The sequence below is a fragment of the Medicago sativa genome, chromosome 7 (genome assembly GCF_051527215.1).
Source record: "Medicago sativa cultivar Bolivia chromosome 7, Bolivia_mono, whole genome shotgun sequence".
NCBI lineage: Eukaryota > Viridiplantae > Streptophyta > Magnoliopsida > Fabales > Fabaceae > Medicago > Medicago sativa.
In genome coordinates, this window is record NC_140755.1 from 16,350,571 (window position 1) to 16,370,796 (window position 20,226).

The 20,226-nt window shown below is 34.3% G+C and overlaps 1 protein-coding gene and 1 long non-coding RNA gene across 2 annotated transcripts; one reads left to right on the top strand and one right to left on the bottom strand.

The window, feature by feature from the left end:
- Positions 1–1,287: 1,287 nt before the first annotated feature.
- On the top strand, positions 1,288–15,816 carry LOC146904625 (DNA-directed RNA polymerase 2, chloroplastic/mitochondrial-like). The gene is made up of 19 exons (XM_085727598.1): positions 1,288–2,586; positions 3,321–3,536; positions 3,626–3,768; positions 3,865–3,931; positions 6,353–6,411; positions 7,397–7,514; positions 7,639–7,752; positions 7,941–8,072; positions 8,158–8,574; positions 9,107–9,157; positions 10,377–10,447; positions 12,709–12,793; positions 13,006–13,158; positions 13,245–13,319; positions 13,481–13,570; positions 13,680–13,727; positions 14,177–14,291; positions 14,521–14,624; positions 15,186–15,816. The coding sequence occupies exons 1-19, from the start codon at positions 1,513–1,515 to the stop codon at positions 15,294–15,296; spliced, it is 3,243 nt and encodes a 1,080-aa protein (XP_085583724.1). The 5' UTR covers positions 1,288–1,512; the 3' UTR covers positions 15,297–15,816.
- A 922-nt stretch (positions 15,817–16,738) lies between these two features.
- LOC146904626 (uncharacterized) lies at positions 16,739–19,445 on the bottom strand. Its single transcript, XR_015019746.1, has 2 exons — positions 19,273–19,445; positions 16,739–17,239 (listed from the first exon to the last, which is right to left on the bottom strand). It is a non-coding gene; the product is annotated as an uncharacterized LOC146904626 (long non-coding RNA).
- Positions 19,446–20,226: the final 781 nt, after the last annotated feature.

Here is a 20,226-nt window from a genome sequence, read left to right on the forward strand (position 1 = left end):
CTAAACTCATTTAATAATAACAACTTATTTTGTATACGCTGACAATGTAATTTTTTTCCCACATGCTTTCATTCAAATCATGACATATAAAATATTTGTGTAGATATTTTAGAAACTAATCTTTAAAAGTAGCACTATATACTATTTGATTAGATGCATGTGTAAAAATTTACCTCGTTAACATATAAAATTCAATTTCTAGTAATAAACATTTTTTTTTTGTGGTGTCCGAGGTTCAAACCTTGAATCTTACAAATATTATGCATTGCCATCACCAACTGAGCTAAACTCATGGAGACAATAATAACATATATATAATAATAGGGTGAAATATACTTTTACTTCTTATAAAAATATGTATTGTTTATGTTTAGTCCCTCATTCCCTAAAAAAAAAGTTTAGTCCCTCATCTAGAAAAATATAAACATAGTCCCCATACATTTCCTTTTAATAATAACATGTACTTTTTTTTTTTGTTGTTGAAGGAAATAACATACTCCCTCCGGTCCTATTTATAAGAGAAAGTTAGGTCAACAAAAGTTAATGTATTTGGACTGAATTTTTAACTAAATACATTAACTTTTGTTGACCCAAATTTCTCTTATAAATATGACCGGAGGGAGTACGTACTTAATTCTTATCTTTTACAAAAGTTAGTGCTTTTAATCTCCCAAATTTTTTTCTAAATTCAAGTCAACCTCTTAAAAAAATAAAATTACATCTTAATTTAAAAAGAAAAATAAATTGAGATATCAAATTGTCTCTTTTTAATCATTCCGAAGAACATTGCATTATAATTATTTCAGTCGGTAGAAACATTGCATTATATGTACATAAGTATCAGAGTTTGAATCTCGAACATCTCATTTATTCATCTTTGAAGATGAATTTTCAGCCGAGTAGTACTAGCAACACTCTCTTTTCAACACTCTCTCAAACACTCACTTTTTCATTGATTTAAATAAATGTGGGTCTCATCTCACACTTTAAATGGGTTCCTAAAGTGGTGAGACATACAGTACATTAATTTCATGCAATAGAGTGAATGAGTGTCAGAGATAATGTTTAAAAGAGAACGTCCATAATATTTCTCTTTTCAGTCACATATATATAGTTTACAGTGTATTTACCTTCATCCATTTTAGTGAGATTCATTTGATATCCATTCTATGATCCGATCCATTGAATTTTGTTTCAATAAATCAATGGTGATCATTGAATTTGCTCACTGTAAACATCATAAACCATCTTTATGATATTATTGTAAAACCCATATCCCCATTTCCCAAACACAGAAGAAGGGTTTTTCAGAAACTGCCACAAACCGCATCATCTTCATTCATTCCTCAAACTCAACCCACTAAGGCGGCACCATATATGTTTCAAATTCCAATTCCATATCTATGAATTTTGTTTCTATTAACCCTTTTTCTTCTTCTTCTTCTTCTTCTTCTTCTTCTTCTTCTTCTTCTTCTTCTTCATTGTTCGTTTTTCTTCAACCAATTTTCATCTATGGTTAATTTAATGTTCGCTACAACAGTTGAATCCTTACCCAATTCTCTTATCCACAACAAAAGTTTCATATTTTTGAAAAAATCTCATTTGGGCATTTCATCAAACATGTGGCGGAATGTTTCCAAACAAGTCTGTAAAGGTTTGTTACGTCGGAATGTTAACTACCCACCTCTTGTTTTCTCTCAAAATTCCATTTTTTCTGGTAATAAAGAGATTTTGTGTAACTTTGGGAAGGAAAATGGAAGTGGGCGTGTGAATAAATCGAGGTTTCAGTTAGTTGAGAATTTTGGTGGGTGTTGTTGTTCGCAATTTGATGCAAAGGGTTATTCTAGTGTTGCTGAGGCTGTTTCTTCTACTGATGTTGAGGATGAGAGGAATTTTCACAATTCGGGTTTTCGATTTGATGGTGAAAGATATTCTAGTGTTGCTGAGACGCTTACTTCGACTGATGCAGAGGAAGATGATCTTGCTGTGATTGATGATGAAATTAAAGAGTTGTTGGAGGAGATGGAGAGAGAAGATAAGAGGAAGATTGATGAATTTATGTTAAAAAACAAGGGGATTTTGCATAACGATGCGGAAAAAGCAGATTCCGCCCCGGTTGATGACGAAATTAACGAGTTGTTGAAGGAGATGAAGAAAGAAGAGAGGAAGCAGAATGCTGGGTTCAAGTGGCATGGTTTGGCAGAGGGGAAATATAAGGAGTTGAGGAAAAGACAAGTGAAGATTGAGACTGAACTTTGGCAAGAAGCTGCCAGGGAATATAAAGAGCTTTTGATGGATATGTGTGAACAGAAGTTGGCACCTAATTTGCCTTACATGAAGTCATTGTTTCTTGGTTGGTTTGAGCCTCTAAGGGATGCAATTGAGAATGAGCAAGAGATGTATCGAAATGGGAAGAAGAGGACAGCTTATGCGCCTTACTTTCTTCAGTTGCCATCCGATAAGATGGCTGTAATTACTATGCATAAGATGATGGCGTTGTTGATGGCGGGAAGTGAGAAAGGATTCGTTGGCACTGCTAGGGTTGTACAGGCCGTGTGCAGTGTAGGTGATTCCATTGAGCAAGAGGTGAGACAGATTGCATTTCTTGTTATTTCTTTTGTTTGTTTTGTTTGCACTTCAAGTGTTATTAATAGCATAATTATGTTGATCAAAATAGTTCAAATTACTCAGTTTCATACTTATTTCGACTGAGAAACACCCTTAGAAAACTCACGAGTGAGGAAGTTTAAGAGGTTTTAAAAGAGAAGACAGGTTAGTATTTCAAGTAGGCAAAGATATATACAGTGATCTATAATGTTAAAATTTTATGTCTTTTCATTATGTTTTCTATTTTAAGTTTTTTATATCATTATTTAAAAATGTGTTTGGAGGTAGGAATGTTAGGTAATTCCTTACATGCTAGGTAACTGTGGCTTTATTTAATCGGAACCGAGGGTGGGAATCCCAAAATAGGGATGAGATGGGGACAAGGCTTTTGTGGGGATTTTTGTGCGAATGAACCCAAAATGGGGGAGTGCATAACCTGCTATTCAACCTGTTCCACATTTTCCCTCGCTCCCTGGAAACCACATTCACATTCGGACATGTGCAAGTGAGTATGCAGAATGTAGTTATAAGACTTGATTAGCTTGAAGATGTATCCTTTCTAACAACAAAATTTTCATCCATTTAAGTCCATTTATTCTGAAGTGAACAGTAAACTTTCAAAGGAAGAGCATTATATGTATATAGTATCCTAATTCATTGTTGCACTCTTGCTATGTGTGTAACCTTATATCCTGCTTATTGTTACACTATAGGTTAGAATACACAAGTTCTTGGAGAAGAGTGCTAAGAAAAAACATGATAAAGGCAAGAAAAATGAAGTAGTTGAATCCACTGAAGTCATAAAGGAAGAAGAGAAACTGCGTAAAAAGGTCATTGATTTGATGAAAAAGCAGAAGCTTGCTGCAGTGAGAGGAATATTGAAGGGCCTTGATGATACAAAACCGTGGGGACCAGTTATGAAGACAAAGGTGTGCATAGTCTCTTCTACACTCTCAAAATGTTTGTTTTTTTATTTATTTGTTTTTTAATAAGATGTATCATCTTCTCCACTGCACAGGTAGGAAGCCGCTTGGTTGAACTTTTGGTTCAAACGGCATATATTCAACCGCCAGCAGAATCCGAATCAGATCAGTCACAAGATGGTGGACCTGATATCCGTCCTGCATTTGTGCATTCATTTAGAACGATGAAAGAGGCAGCGTGAGCTTTGATCTTTGCGTCTCATGATTACAATTATATTTTTTTCCACAATATTTTTTATTATAACCTTTTTTTATCTTGTTCTTATCTAAACAGGAAAACAGGCAGAAAATACGGTGTTATTGAATGTGACCCTCTAATTCTTAAAGGGCTTGACCGAACTGTAAGTATATTCTATTGCCTTCTATTCTTTTAATCAAAATTCAAATTGAACTGTTCATCATTAGAGGTATATCACGCAACATTTTTAGCACAACTTTTTGTCAGGTTAGTGAGCCTTTAGTTTGGAAAGGAGAGTTACATTGTTGAATTGAATCGAAGTTAGAAAAACTTTAAAATGTGTTAATGGTGATGATGGACTAGAAGAGTCATAGGATCTAGAAGATGAAGATAGGAGATGTGGGAATAGGGGGAAGAAAGAAGATAAAAGAGTATGAGAAGAATAAAAGTTGGTATATAAGGGAGAATCTAGCTTGAGTATTTTCTTGCGAATTTCAATGTAATCATTTTTCTAGATTCTTAATGCATATTATTTCTATATCGGATAACTTAGTGCATTTACAATCCTTTTTGTTTGAAAGACTATTTTTTGGTTTACCAGGATACTACCTGAAATATAATCCTAAACAAGCCAACTCCCTATTTGTAAAATGGCCTAAACCTTTGATCCTAGAAATCTTTGTAGAGATGGGCAGTTTTTGGTGTCATGCAGTTTATTTGGTTGTAGCGTAATGCTCATAAATTCAAAGATAGACCTTTATCTTCAGGCCCACAAACGTGGCCCTTGCTTAACCGATCAAAGCAGATATCTCCAGCATTATGCTGCGGTTGTCATTGTTTCCAGTTTTGTTTTTGACTGAAGGTTCTGTTTGTTCAGTGTTGTTAAATGGTGGCCATGGTGCCGCCATGGCATGGCGAATTTTTGACAACTTCCATAGGCAATTTGTGAAGGGATGACTGCCATGGCGTGTTAATATAGTGGATTTTCAGCCTTCAACCATATTCTGCCATCGGTCATCCACCACAATGCGTTTGATTCACAATGAAGCATAATAACATAGGACAAAAACTTGGGTGACAACACTACTCTTTGTCAGGTATATTGTTTGGTGGACAATAGATGGCACAGGTGGAGTGATAAAGTGGTTTCCTCTAAAGTGGAAAATATGTATAATATTGGATAAGTTTCCTCTAAAGTGAGCAATTTTAGAGCAGTTCACTTTAGAGAGTAAAGTGAGTAATATCAACCATTGATATTATATGCTTATGCATAACAAATCATGAGTGGTTGGCCAAATCATATAATATTATATTATGCGTAATAACTAAAAGTTAAACGCAGTACCGTGGGGGGGGGGGGGGATGGAATTAGTGGGGGGAAAAACATAGATATTGAGGTAGGAAATAAAATTGAGTATTTTTTTTCTGTTAGGTGCTTTGTCCGTGGGACAACTTTTGTTTTGCTTTTTTGTGTTGTTCTTCATTCCATGTTTTGTGTTGTTCTGTGATAATTTTTTTAAGGGTAAAATATGCATTTCATCCCTGCAATTATAGGCCATTTGATTTTTCATCCCTGAGCTTACTAATCCTCCCATTTTGCCCCTGTAAAAGTTAATCATTTGAAAATTCGTCCCTCATCAGGGTTAATCACTCATATTCACGCGAAATGACCAAAATGCCCTTAGTTGATGAATGAGGGTATTTTGCTCCTTTTCTGTTTAACTGGAGCAACTAAGGGCATTTTGGTCAACCCACTTGGGTTGGCCTAGTGGTATTGGCTTGGGACCTGGGAGTGTGCTCCTCCTCGAGGTCTCAGGTTCGATTCTCACTGGTGTCAATTTAGTTGGGCTAATTCAGCTTCTTAAAAAAAAAAAAGGCATTTTGGTCATTTCGCGTGACGTGGCAATGATTTACTCTGATGAGGGATGAATTTTCAAATGATTAATTTTACAGGGGCAAAATGGGAGGATTAGTAAGCTCAGGGATGAAAAATCAAATGACCTATAATTGCAGGGATGAAATGCATATTTTACCCTTTTTTTTAATCAAACATGAAGGAATTACCTCAGTGTTGTTTAGTCTCGTTAATTTGTAAATCAAACAGACCTGAACAGTTTATTGTGCTCAAGGAGGGTAGGGATTAAGTTAGCTAGTCCTTGAGTTTATTGGTTTTTCTCTCATGGACTGGGCACATAAAAGCTCGTTTCTTCTTTTTAAATATACTTTTTTTGTTTTGACCCATTGTGTGGCTAGTGGTTATCTTTTAGGATCCTAGTAGTTGATTAGTGGAAAATCACATATACCATGTTGGAGTTGGTTGGTCGAGGGTTGGCATTGAGTCCTGTTGTCTCCCTGGTCTTTCTCCATATCCTTGATTGAACGTCACCGATTTTTCATAGGGTTATTAGCTTATCTTGTTGGGTATTAAAAGCACCATTATATGTATTGTTTATTTCAATCTCAATCAGATATGGACATATATGATTGCATTTCGTCCTGCATTGATTTTATATTTATGTTAAAAATCATATCTCCTATTTTTGGGTTCTACATATTATTAATTACTTTTATTCTTTTTTAACAGGCAAAAAGTATGGTCATTCCTTATATGCCTATGGTCGTTCCACCGGTCAACTGGTCAGGGTATGATAACTTAAACACTTTTGACTGCTGTCTTGCTAACCTTCTGCTTATCATTTTTATGATTACGAATGATTTGAAACTTTTATTTAACCTTTATGTTATACATTAGGTAGGGCTAGGTGGTTTAATCAACCAATATAATCATGTGAAAAAGATCCGAACATTACACCCTTTTTTTGTTTTGAATTAGCAAATATTATTAGCAAGGCTTAGCACAAGATGCACCAAACCTGCAAAGGAGGAAAAAGAGTACAAAGGCCTTATAACTTGACCCTCAACGACACCACTCGATAAAAAAACTCCTAAAGCCCCTAACCAAAGCTTAAAAGGGCTAACAAAGTAATGTAAGAGAAGGAAGATGCATTTAAGCTTATGAATATCTGGGCTTGGGCTTAACCCAACAATATACAACTGTAATGAGACAATGTTCAAATTGTTAAAAACAATGCTAAAAAATGGTTTGTGTATGCTGTATATATATATAAATTACAAAAAAATAGCGCATGCAGTTCAACTAATGAATCATGGGGTCGATCATTAATCTACTGACTTAATAGCCTAATCGAGTCGATGAATGGTCACTGTTTAATGACATAGCCCTAGATATGCTATGGGATACTGTTAGGATCCTTATGATTTATGAAAAGAATTCCCAAAACTGGTTAGAATTGAACAAACAAGAATGTTTCTAACTAGAATGAATACTGATCAACAAAATTGTGAAACTACTGCCATTAGACTGTCTTGCTTTATCTAGCCCATCATACTTGTGTTACTTCTACCTAACTGTAGTATTAACCAAGTAAACTACTGTCTTTTGCAATTGGCTTCAAAATATGAAAAGGATTTTCTTCATACACTATCAACAATCAATTATACCATTCAATGTTTACAAAATGCATATGTATATTACTGTTTTACTTCTTTTGGATGAATGGCTAACGCGGTGCTGGTTCTCAATTTTCCATATGACGCACTTTTGCAGTTTTGATAAAGGTGGATACTTGTTCTTACCCTCCTATGTCATGCGTACTCATGGAGTCAAGCAACAACGAGAGGCTGTTAAGAAAGCCCCTAGAAAGCAATTAGAGCCTGTATTTGAGGTCTGAATTTATTATGGTTGTCATGCATTTTGGGCCGTGTTATATTATATTATATTCTTTTCAATATGTTTTTGTCTAAATAGTGATTTTTTATAACGCGTGTACATCCAAAACTCTTGATTAGGCTCTGGATACTCTCGGGAATACGAAATGGAGGGTAAATAACAAGGTGCTCAGTGTTGTGGATAGGATATGGGCTGGTGGAGGCCGACTTGCTGGTTTGGTGGACCGCAATGATGTAAGCTCAACTATACAATTGCCTTTTTCTTCTTTTGTTTTTATTGATATTTTGTTGTTGGTTGTTAGCTTATTTTACTTGTTTATGTGTAAATATTCAAGATTTAGGAATCATTAATTTTGCATTTTGTGTTTCAAGGAACTTATGGTTGATTATGGTTTGAAATGGTGCTCAATTTTCTTTTGTAGGTTGAAATTCCTGAGGAGCTAGAAACTGACGATGAAGCAGAGAAAAGGAAGTGGAAATGGAAGGTCAAATCTGTGAAGAAAGAGAATAGGGAGAGATATTCACTACGTTGCGACACAGAACTTAAACTTGCTGTATGCTTTCTTGATATTCATGTGTATTGTCTTGCAGTCTGTATTTTTTGTCGAGCTACTCACTCATTAATATCTATGGTTGCAGGTAGCACGTAAAATGAAGGATGAAGAGTGTTTTTACTACCCACATAACCTTGATTTTAGGGGCCGTGCATATCCCATGCATCCACACTTAAATCATCTTGGTTCAGATGTATGCCGAGGGATATTGGAATTTGCAGATGGACGTCCTCTTGGAAAATCTGGTTTGCACTGGCTGAAGATACACTTGGCAAATCTATATGGTGGTGGTGTTGATAAACTATCAAATGAAGGCCGCATAACTTTCGTTGAAAATCATCTTGATGAGATATTTGATTCTGCTGAACAACCTATGGAAGGGAGACGGTGGTGGTTGAATGCAGAAGATCCATTCCAGTTCTTAGCTGCATGCATGACTCTAACTGAAGCTTTAAAAATTTCTACACCAGAGTCATTTATATCACATATTCCAGTACATCAGGTATTTTCACGATGTGAACGAACTTTGACGTATCAAAATATGCTAAGGTGTTCATAATTTTACTCGGATTAATTTTGTTTTTGAGGTTATGAATCTTATGATACATCTATCCCTTATGTGAATTGAGGAGAAACTACTAATGGATTAGTTCTGCTGAAACAGACACCACACACACACACACAACACACACACAGACTCGCACACGCACACACACACGCGCGCGCGCGTGCACACTTACAGACATAATATACACTCTCACCAGGCCCACAATATTGAGAGCCTCGTGCTCTTGGCTATCCTTATCTTTCACCCGTTTATAATATATTATTATAAAATAAATAAGTCTCAGTGTTGCGATGGCAATTTTCTTTTAAGGTCACACACTTTAATGCTTTGTGTAAAAGTGACCAGCGTAATCTATTCCTACTGATTCTTTGTTGTCTGATATAAAAAACCATTGCCATTGTCAAGTTCATGTTATCATCATGTTTTTTAACTAATCACTATTTGTACTTCTATAATTTTGTCATAGGATGGCTCTTGCAACGGCTTACAACATTATGCTGCTTTAGGAAGAGACAAGGTAAATGGCTTTATCAATTAGATTTCCATGTTTCTTTTTCCAATTTTCGAGTTTCAAGTTATTTAGTCCTAGATATTAGAGATCAAGTTAGGGGATGAATACCATTTTGAATCTAGCTGTCTTTAAGGCCCTGTTGGGGATGAGGTGATTTTTGGTTTTATGTTTTTGAAATTTTCAAAATCTGTATCTATTTTCAGTTGAGCTTCTGTTCTGGCTTCACAAAATATTAAAATATTTACACAAAAATAATCAAGTCTGAAAAAATAATGAAAAAATTACTTTTGACATCACAAACTTGCGAATGACATTGTGAGCCTCCGTGGGTGTGGAGCCACGATTGAACAAATTATCTTGTCAATACTTAAATTTCCCAGACCTCTGAATATCACTACCTCCATTGACACCCACAACATCAAAAAAGATATAAGTGGTGGTTGCTGAGCAGCCGGCTGTTGGAGTGGTGATCGGTGGTGGCCGCTGCAGTTGAGGTGTTATGGCAGTGGTAGAAGGTGGCCAGAGACGTCCGCCAAACTCAGAGGTAGTGGTCATAGTGTGATCGGCAATGACCGAAGTGGTACCTGTTGGTGATCTAAGTGCTTGATGCAATGGTGCCATCAGTGGTACTGGTCAGAGTGATGGCCGGCAGCCACCGGTGGTGACATGTTAGCATTAAATTAATAAAAATTACAAAACTTATTTTTGTGGTTCAGATTTAAGTGATAACTATTTTAAAATTATGGAAAAAAATCAATTTAACCTCATTTTGTCGAACAAGTTTTGTTTTCAAATTTAAGTTTTCAAATAAAAACCAGAAACCTTGAACAACTACTAATGGACCTTCAGATTTTGATGGTTGTGGAAAATGATTTTGATTTGAGTAATCACATTACACTATTCATGTGCTCTTTCCCAACATCTTAAGCTTTTGGACATGGTCCCAGACTGGTCTTGTCAAATGTGGATCAATGGCTGAAACATGCACTTCTGTTGTCATGTATCGATTTGTTAGTGTAAATATTTTAGTATCATGTGTTTTGTGAGAGTTCTTCATATTTTAAAAAATAAATGCTTTCTGTGTTCCCTTGGTATCTTCATTTCCTATGATGTTTGTGGTCCCTATCTTATATAGCCTTCTATTCTATTTTCCATTTTTGAACAAAACTATATGGCTGATGAGAGATTTATATTTAATAATTTGTTATTTATTTGTTTCATTCAGTTAGGGGCTGCTGCTGTCAATCTAGTTGCAGGAGAGAAGCCAGCTGATGTTTACTCGGGTATAGCAGCTAGGTGAGTATTTGTGTTTATTGTTACATATATTAAACTTAGTTTAAAGTTAAGATAACAATAATGAGCTTTTATGGTTTGATTGATTGTGATAATGTGATATGAAGAGAGAAAACGGAAAGAGTGTGATAAGAGAGAAAAAACTCAGAAATAGGGTAGATTGTTTGTGTTTCGAAATAAGGAAGGGGAAATAAATAAAGAGAGAAATCGTATAATTTTTAACGGACAAAATTATCCTCATTAACATCCACTCTCTGCCAGCACCAGGGACAAACAATCCCTTTCTAGGTTCTTTGTTCCCATCTTTGGAGAGAAGACGAAAATGTGTGTATCCCACATCTTTTTTTCCGACATATTTCTCTTCTGGATCAATCAATGGAGATTCCCTATCTCTCCCCAACACCTCTCACCCTTTTATTGATTCCCTATTTCTGCTCAACCAATCACACTTAGTGTTTTGCATATTGTCATAATTTACCTCTCCTCTCTTAGCATAGTTAACAGTCTCTTGTCCAAATTTGTCCCCTTTATATCTAATATGATGATTTGGTTTTTTATTTCTTGCCTAGCTTTATTTTGGAATATTCTACAGACCTTGGTGTATGTAAAAGGATTAAGCTTTTAAACACAATTTATAATTAAGACACATTTGTTTAAGATGTCTGATCAACATGTTGATTTTTCTTTAGATCACCTTGTAGATGCTTCTAAGTTCTTATATTGTTTGAGTGCATTAGTTATTTACAATGAAGATGATAATTTTGCATACAAGGAGCACTCTCCTTTCACACTAGATAATTCTCTAGTCACAAAATTTTATTATTCAAAGCTATCTTCCCCTCTGACAATTGAGGGCTATTTAAAGACTTTATAAGAATAACCAAAATAACAACTCCTAACAACCACCTAACAAACTTACCAACTATATCCAAATTTGTGTTCAAATATAGATGATTTTTAAGGTGTTCAAATATATACATGATATTAACAACTCCTAACAACCACCTAACAAACTTACCAACTATATCCAAATTTGTGTTCAAATATAGATGATTTTTAAGGTGTTCAAATATATACATGATATTAACAACAATTTGTGTTCTAATATACACTTGGAAAATTGTGGTTAATGACATTCAAAATCATGGTTAATTGTGCTTAGTGTTGAAATTTGGGGCCTAACTCATCCTTACAAAACCGGTTCATAAGGTGAGGAGTGCCTCCTCTTTATAAACTCTTATCAAGAGTCTTATCTACTCAATGTGGGACTTGGGTTTTTCCCAATACTTAGTTGATGGTTTAATGAGTTGCGACACCTTGTTAGCTATTCAAAATTCTTATCTATCTAAATTTCTGTTCAAATATAGATGATTTTTAAGTTGTTCACATATACACATGATATTCAGTACCAACGATGTGTTCCAATATACACTTGAAAAATTGTGGTTAATGACAACATACAAAACCGTGGTTAATTGTGTTTAGTTGATGGTTTAATGAGTTGCAACAACACCTTGTTATATTCATCAACCATCTAGTGAGCGTAATTAACCACATATTTAAACTGCGTTAATCATCTAATTTATGTAAAAATTGTTGTCAATTGTGTCAAAATAATAATGTGTTGGAAATTCCGCCTTAATTGCGGTCCGCCCTAGTCGCCTTAATTGCGGCCTTTGGTTTGCCTTCATTGCAGCCTCCAACACCTTCATTGTGCTGGCTTTGAGGGGGTGGATTTAGTCCCACATCGGATAGATAGGACTCTTGAGAAGAATTTATAAAGAGGAGGCACTCCTGACCTTACAAGCCGGTTTTGTAAGGATGAGTTAGGCCCCAATTTTCGCAACAATTTGTTGTTAACTTTGTGTCAAAAAAACACAACTCTTGAACTACTGGTTGCTTTTAGTAGTTATAGACAACATGAAGACTTTCTTGCTTTAGGTTGTGAGTGTTACGCTTGTTGAAAGATAAATAAATGGAAGCAGCGTTTGACCACTTTGTTCATTTGTTGCTAAGTAGGATATTTTATTGTGCTCGTATGTATTTGTTTTTCTTTCCATAATAATTCGTTTTATCAAAAAGTTAAGGAGGTTTATGGAGCAATTGTTTTTCCTGATCTGTTGTTCGGTTTATTATTTATTTGTTGTCATTCTAATTTTCAATAGCTCTTCTTTTTGTTTCTTTTCTTCCTGATCTCTTTTGACTTGAATTGTGAGGGATATCTTATATAAAACACCTCATCATAATAAAACAATTTTATGCAGGGTATTAGAAATCATGAAAATCGATGCTCAGAAAGATCTGGAAATTTTTCCTGAAGCTCGTCATGCAAAGATTTTGGTTAATCAGGTTATCGACTCTTCCTTTGGTGTGATATGGTTCATATTTTTACAAGGAGATATTGGAACTTCTAGCTGTTAGAAGGAATAAATAAAAAAAATAAATCATAAACCCAAATGAAAATAATTTATTCCCTGACCAATTCTAGTTGATGCTTGTTTTTTTTCTTCGTATCATTCCTCATCTCAAAACTGATTTTGAGCTGATTGAACTTTGTCTAGGTGGATAGAAAATTGGTTAAGCAGACGGTGATGACATCAGTTTACGGTGTCACATACATTGGAGCACGGGAACAGATAAAGAGAAGGTTGAAAGAAAGAGATGCTATTGCAGATGATTCAGAGCTCTTTGGTGCTGCTTGTTATGCTGCAAAGGTTAGAGGGTTAAAATGGTGGTGTTTTAAATATACCTTCTCCTTGTTAAGCATGTAACATTTGTATCATCTTTATTTCCTTCTCAGGTGACCTTAACCGCCTTACAGGAGATGTTTGAAGGTGCACGAAGTATCATGAACTGGCTTGGTGACTGTGCAAAAGTATGTTACATTACTCCTTTTACTGACATATCTACAATAGACAGTGCATATTGTCACACACTTAGAAATGGAAATGAAAAATATAAAATGCTAATCTCTCGAGGGAGGGGGCTTTGTTTAATTGTGGTATGATATAATTATGACCAAGACAATTGGAACAGGTGATTGCATCTGAAAATGAACCAGTGTGTTGGACCACTCCTCTTGGACTTCCTGTGGTGCAACCTTACCGCTATCAAGGAAGGCATATTGTGAGTGCAACATAATTTTCCTGGAACTACATCACCAGTACTTTTTTCAAGTTATCATGATTTCTAGGCTGTCTATAGGTTATTAAGCTTTTATTATTATGTGTTGCAGGTCAAAACTTCACTTCAGATGTTAACATTGAAACGAGAAACCGACAAGGTAATTTATGACAATATATATCAACTTGTTTGAGGGTAATAAAGGAAAACTTAGGATGATATTTATAGAAAATAATTACCGCATAAGGTTACTGTTGAATTAAAAACATAAAATCTCATGCTTGGGGATTTATGATTCCGTTGGGCTTCACATACTCACGAACAGTAGGAATTAGAGCTGATTAGATAGAATCTGAGCTGCGTATGGTCATCTCATATCATGCATGAGCTTTTTCTCTGATTATCTTGAATGACAGGCTTTCGCAGACCAAACATTTCGATAGAGTTTTAGTTTATTACTATGTATATTTACGCCGTTTATTTCATATATTCATATGAATGGTTTGCAAACAGTTGTAGCATAGTTTATTTTGTAGAAAATTTCGGTATTTTGATTTCGTTTTTCATTTTCCAGATCTAAATTTAAAATTTTATTTTCAAATATTGCAGGTCATGGTCAAGCGGCAGAGAACCGCATTTCCGCCAAATTTTGTTCACTCACTTGATGGTTCTCATATGATGAGGACTGCGATTGCCTGCAAAAAGGCAGGCTTGAGTTTTGCAGGTATTTCCTTGGTTTTGGTATTAAACCCTATTAGGCCATGGTGGATACCCCACTACTAAAATTAACGACCAAGGGTTATGGGATCCCCAATAAGAGGGGAGGGTGCCTCCTGACTGGGACCTATGCAAAATGTCCCGGCCAAGTGAGCTAAGCTCATGGTTCCATTCATATTTGATCTATTATAATTGCAATGCTGATGATGATTAATAATTGATTTATATGCTTGTAGGGGTCCATGATTCATATTGGACGCACGCATGTGATGTTGATAATATGAACAGAATACTGAGAGAGAAGTTTGTAGAACTCTATGAGACTCCAATTCTTGAAAACGTATGTGGTTTAAATGCTCATTTTTTATACCCAATGCTATCTTGTTCCTAAATCCTAAGTATAACTTGAGGTGAAATTAATTTCGTAAGTGTAAAATTTGTCTGTAATTAACAGCAGATTGTTTTATGAGATTTCATTTCTTCCTTTTGCATCTCTTAAAAAGAGAAGATTTAACTGCAATTCCTGAACACATTTTGTATTACATCACATAGTTACCCACCTGATCATTACACTTGCGACATTAGCAAAAGTAAATAAGTCTCTAATTCAGTGGTGGGGAAAATGTTTGAAATTATGAAAACTGCGGAACTATACTTCCAAGTTAAAAAATAGGGGACTAAAATTGTGAATCAGTAAAAATAGAGAGATCAAAAGTACATTTATGCCAAAAGAAAAAGAAGCGAAAACCATGCTACTGTATTATGTAACAAGATTCACAGTTATTATTGCTTAATAATGCGTCTTAATTTATTTAAATTTATTTTGAATTTGAATTTTGTACTTTATTCTGTTTTTAATTTTTTACATTATTGTTTGATCTCTTGTTTAACTTGTGAACAGCTATTGGAGAGCTTTCAAGAGTCGTTCCCATCTTTGGAATTTCCACCCTTACCTGAACGTGGAGACTTAGATTTGAAGGAAGTTTTAGAGTCACCATATTTCTTCAACTGATACTGATCTACTTTCTTCTCTAAGCTTTGGATTGGATTCAGTTTAGACTTTGCTGACAATAGTTGTCTGTGTGAGCTCGACGCAAGGACAATATAACTGCTGAAAGTTCTCATTCCAGAGGCTATTTCGGTGTCTGTATATATCTTCAAGGGCATGCAGAGTTTCAAGGAGGGCCTTAAGCGATGACATTATCTTCATCCTACTTTTTGATCCGTACGAGATAGAAGGCTATTGACGGCTATATAGAAGCTGGTGTGTGCAATAATAATCAAGATTCAGGAATGAGTTAAAGTTTGCATTTTCAGTCACTGCAGCATAAAAAATAGATTTATTTATTTATTTTAAGAAGAATCTTGGGAACTTTTCACTTTTCAATTTGTGACCAAACTCAGCTCCTGAGTCACCATGCAAATTATGCCATGGATAGCTGCAGAGAATTCTACACTATACAACTTTTCCTTTTGTAAATATAGTGTAGCCACATGAATTACAGTAAATAATTATTTTCACAAGTTTCACATTCCTCTTTGCCATTGGCCTTGATGAAATATGTCATGAATGAACGACTGAAGGAGGAATAGAACCTTAATCAATTTACCTCTGAGAGGATTGAATGGCGATCATAAAATGATCATTAATGTCACTTTAGTAAATAAATTTTTTCCACTTCCTCAATTTTAAAAAAAATGTGGGGGGAAAATATTATATTTTACAAATTTTGGGCATGTATTGACTCTTAGCACATAACTAGCTCAACAAGGTAACTGCCATGAATGATGACTGTGGCTTGTCATCAAAGGGATCTGGATTCTTTGCCGTAACAAAGTACACAGTTTCAAATCACAGCCATTGATTACAGATTGGACAGTCCATATTGCGTATTATCGAAAACAAATTATTAACAATCTTAGTTGTCGATTTCAGTTCGAAAGACTGCGACGAGTGACTGCGTGATGCAGTCACTGCATCAAATCTGATTCCATCATCGAAGTGGCAGTTACCTAGTTTCTTCCTCGATAAATAACAGTTCTCATAAAGAACTAATGGTCGAATACTTAGTCTATGAAACAAACATAAGCTTCTCAGAACTCTAATTATACCTTCCATCGTCTTTTAAATTCCTTTTAAATTATTGTCATTTTAATTCAAAGTATTTTAAATTTCCAGCAATTTTACATATAAGAGCGTTGTGCCGTTGTCTTTAAACTCTTTTACCCTGTTCGCATTTTATATTTCAAGTAATTTTAATTCCAACACTTTCTAAGTAATTTATCTTTCAAGTCAAATTTAACTTCAATAGTTTACATTTCCTTATCATTTATCTTTCAATCTTTTAAATTTCAAGTCTTTCACTTTCAACTTCATTTAGTATCTGTTTGTTTCCATGGCCGAAACTGATGTAGCTTCTTTAAATTCATGATAGATATGGCTTTAAACGCATGTTTACGAGTGCTAACGTGAAACCAAACACAACAATGAAAGTCGCTTGTCTTTTACATTATCGATGTTTACTTATGAAGCAACATCAACCTTAAACCATCTTTAGGATTCAACAATGTTGATACTATAGCGAAAGCTTAGATCTTACTATACGTTCTTAATTTTCATTTTACTAACAAGTGCATCTTGTAACACAACTTTGGTTTCAAATTCAATGAATAAAATTGTGCCACTAAATTCTTTTGCAATTGAATGCCTTGATGAAGCACCATGGTCTTCACCAAATCCAAAAGTATGTGCACGCATTGCAAATCCTGATCTACCATGACTATAATCCAAAAGCTTGCATTTGTTTGCAAGTCAATAATTCTCAACCCTTCAGATTGAGCTTGTCTTCAAGATCAAAGGCTTTGACAACTGGTTTCGGTGGTGACATTCCAGCAAGGCTACTTTCACACACTCTGTGAAAAACAACAACCCCAACTTGTGAATGTAGTTGTTTACTGTTATTATTGGTCATAAACAATTTAACTTCATTTTATTTTTATTAGTGAAATAACTTATACATAACAACACTTATCATGATAAGTATGTGCTTGTGATATAAACTGCAAATAAGTTGTTCAAAGTTCATCCAAAAATGATCATGATTCTAAAGCAAAACAAGATACATTCAAAGATCGCTCAAAAGAGCCAAACCATTAAAAAAATCAATAATCCAAACAAACATTGACGTAAATTACCTACTCAAACAAGATACATCCAAAGATCACTAAAAATAATCATATTTTTTTTTTCATTGATATTGTATTGTTTTTCCAACTAGGAAACAATAGTTGTTCTTATGAAATAACTAGTTCCTTATATATATTTGCCATCAAATAGGGGATTCACAATAAGAAAATAACAAAGGAAAGGGTAAATACAAAGATAATTATGTATCTTAGATCATGGAGGAAACCATTGAATTGTTGCACCTATTGGTGGATGCTATAAATAGAGGGTTGCATGATGTCAATGAGTCACTTAGCAAACAAAATGTAGATGGATTATACTTCCTCAACTCAATGTCAAAACTAAATTCCCTAAAACTTATATTCATTGCTTGAGCCAAATGAAGTGGTTTAGAAACCAATATAACAAGATGTCAACTTATGTAGAACAACTCTAGCTTTGGATGTGACACAATTGCAAAGACTGTGACAAAGTATGGAAGGATTACTTAAAAAGTGAGCTAAGTTCATAATATTTTAAATATATTAATAGTTACAATTTTAGTATATTTTAAAGTTTTTAGTATATTAGACATTATATATTTTTAGTCCCACTAAAGTCACAACAAACTTCGAGACAAAACTATGATTGATTATGAGGAGTTGAAGAATGTTGTTGGAGGTGAAATTTCAGTATACCCTGATGATACTGATGCAAAAAACTTTTGAGAAAGAAAGTGAAAGTTTTGGGATGGAAGGGTTCCACCTCGGTCTACTTCTATAAAACTATTCCCGCTAGAGATTCACCTCCAACAACAATCTTTAACTCCTTATAATCAATCATATATTTTTTCTCAACGTTTGTTTTGGCTTGGTCGGGACCTATGAAGCACGGATACGGACACGGACACCGGACACGATACGGACACTGACACGCCGACACAGCTAATAATTGGAAAAAGTCACATAATTCAGTGTAATTACAAGTGTCGGTGTCGTGTCGGTGTCGGACACGACACGTGTCCGTGCTTCATAGGTCGGGACTAAAAAATCATTGTTAATGTACTAAAAATATTATATTTTACTAAAATTGTAACTATTAATATATTTAAAAGAATATGAACTAAGCTAACCGTTCCATACTTCGCCACTAGTTGTGAAAGTCTTTGCAATTGAGCTTCATCCAAAACCAGAGTTGTTGCGCATAAATGTTTACATCTTGTTATATTGGGTTCTAAACCACTTCATCCGGCTCAAGTATTGACTTTAAGTCTTAGGGAATTTAGTTTTGGCATTGAGTCGAGGAAGTATAATTCGTTATACATTTTGTTTGCTAAGTAATACATTGACATTACACAACACAACCCCCTATTTATAGCATCCATTAACAGATGAAACAACTCCACACTTTCCTCCATGATCTAAGTTACACTAGTTATTTCACAGGAACAATATTGTTTCTTAATCGGCAAAAGTATAGTAACTATATACCAAATAATAAATATATATTCAATCGGAAAAAACAACAACAATACAATATCAATGAAAAGAAAATAGTGAATGAATATAAGCAAACAAATTAATGAATGGACTGTTCACTGTCAACGGGGAAAAAAATATAACAATAAATCATCCGATAACAACGATTTTTTTAGGGGACAATAACAATGAATTGTTGTAAAAAAAAAATCATAGTGAATGGGATTAAAAAAACTTAACAATGAATCGGTGTAATAAAAAAAACATTTTTTTTTTGTTATAAGAAAATTTGATAAAAATATAAAGCCGCCAGCAATTCCATAAAGAAAAAGAAGAAAATTAACCTGGCATGGAAGTGACGGCAGAAAAGGGTGCAGGAGGTGATCCAATTCCGAGGAAAGATGGCAGGACTGATATGGTGCAGGAGGTGATCCAATTCCGAGAGAATGACACTCTCTCAAGGGTTTGTGTGGGATTGATTAATTGGATAAGAGTAAAAAAAAAAAAAAAAAATCACAAAATCCCACCCAACAATATGTAGACTTTTGAATACCAAAACATATTTTTATTTTGAGGGTACTAAAACATATTTTGTAAGTTATGAAAAATCTTAATTAAATATTTTTGTAAGTTATGAAAAATCTTAATTAAATATTAACGGATTTTGTTGGATTATGATTTATCTTAATTAACATATTACAAGGTAACCAAAAAATTGAAATATTACAAAATTTATTTATATTTTATAAAGGACAAAACTTAGTACAATTCTTTAGGTGATTTTTGTATGGTTCTTAACTAAAAATACATCTTTTTTGCATATAACAAACTTTGAGAAAAATTAAGGATTTGAGGAAATCAACGTGAATTTAGTTAAGAACCATACGAAAATCACCTAAGTTTCTTCCTTTTATAAAAGTTTTGATTGAATATCAGTAAAGAAATTTAAAATCCCTTGAAATCTTAATTGGCATCACAAAAAACTATGCCTACCATCATGATCTAATGCTTCAAAAAGGTCATGTACAGTGCACAATATGTGCAGCTCCAAACCATAGACACGCTGCCCAAAATCCTAAGTAGCATTTCTCATGTCTAGATATATTTTTTTTTTCAGTGCTATTTAATAACCTTTTTTTTACGGTAGCTATTTAATACATTGCATGGTAGTCAAAATTGTGATTCAAAACGTAAAATCAAGAGTGTGATTTGAATTTCTTTTTTTTTCTTCAAATAACTATGTCGTTTTATATGTATAACCTGTGTTACGATTCACGGTCTTATCTCGACTTTAACTA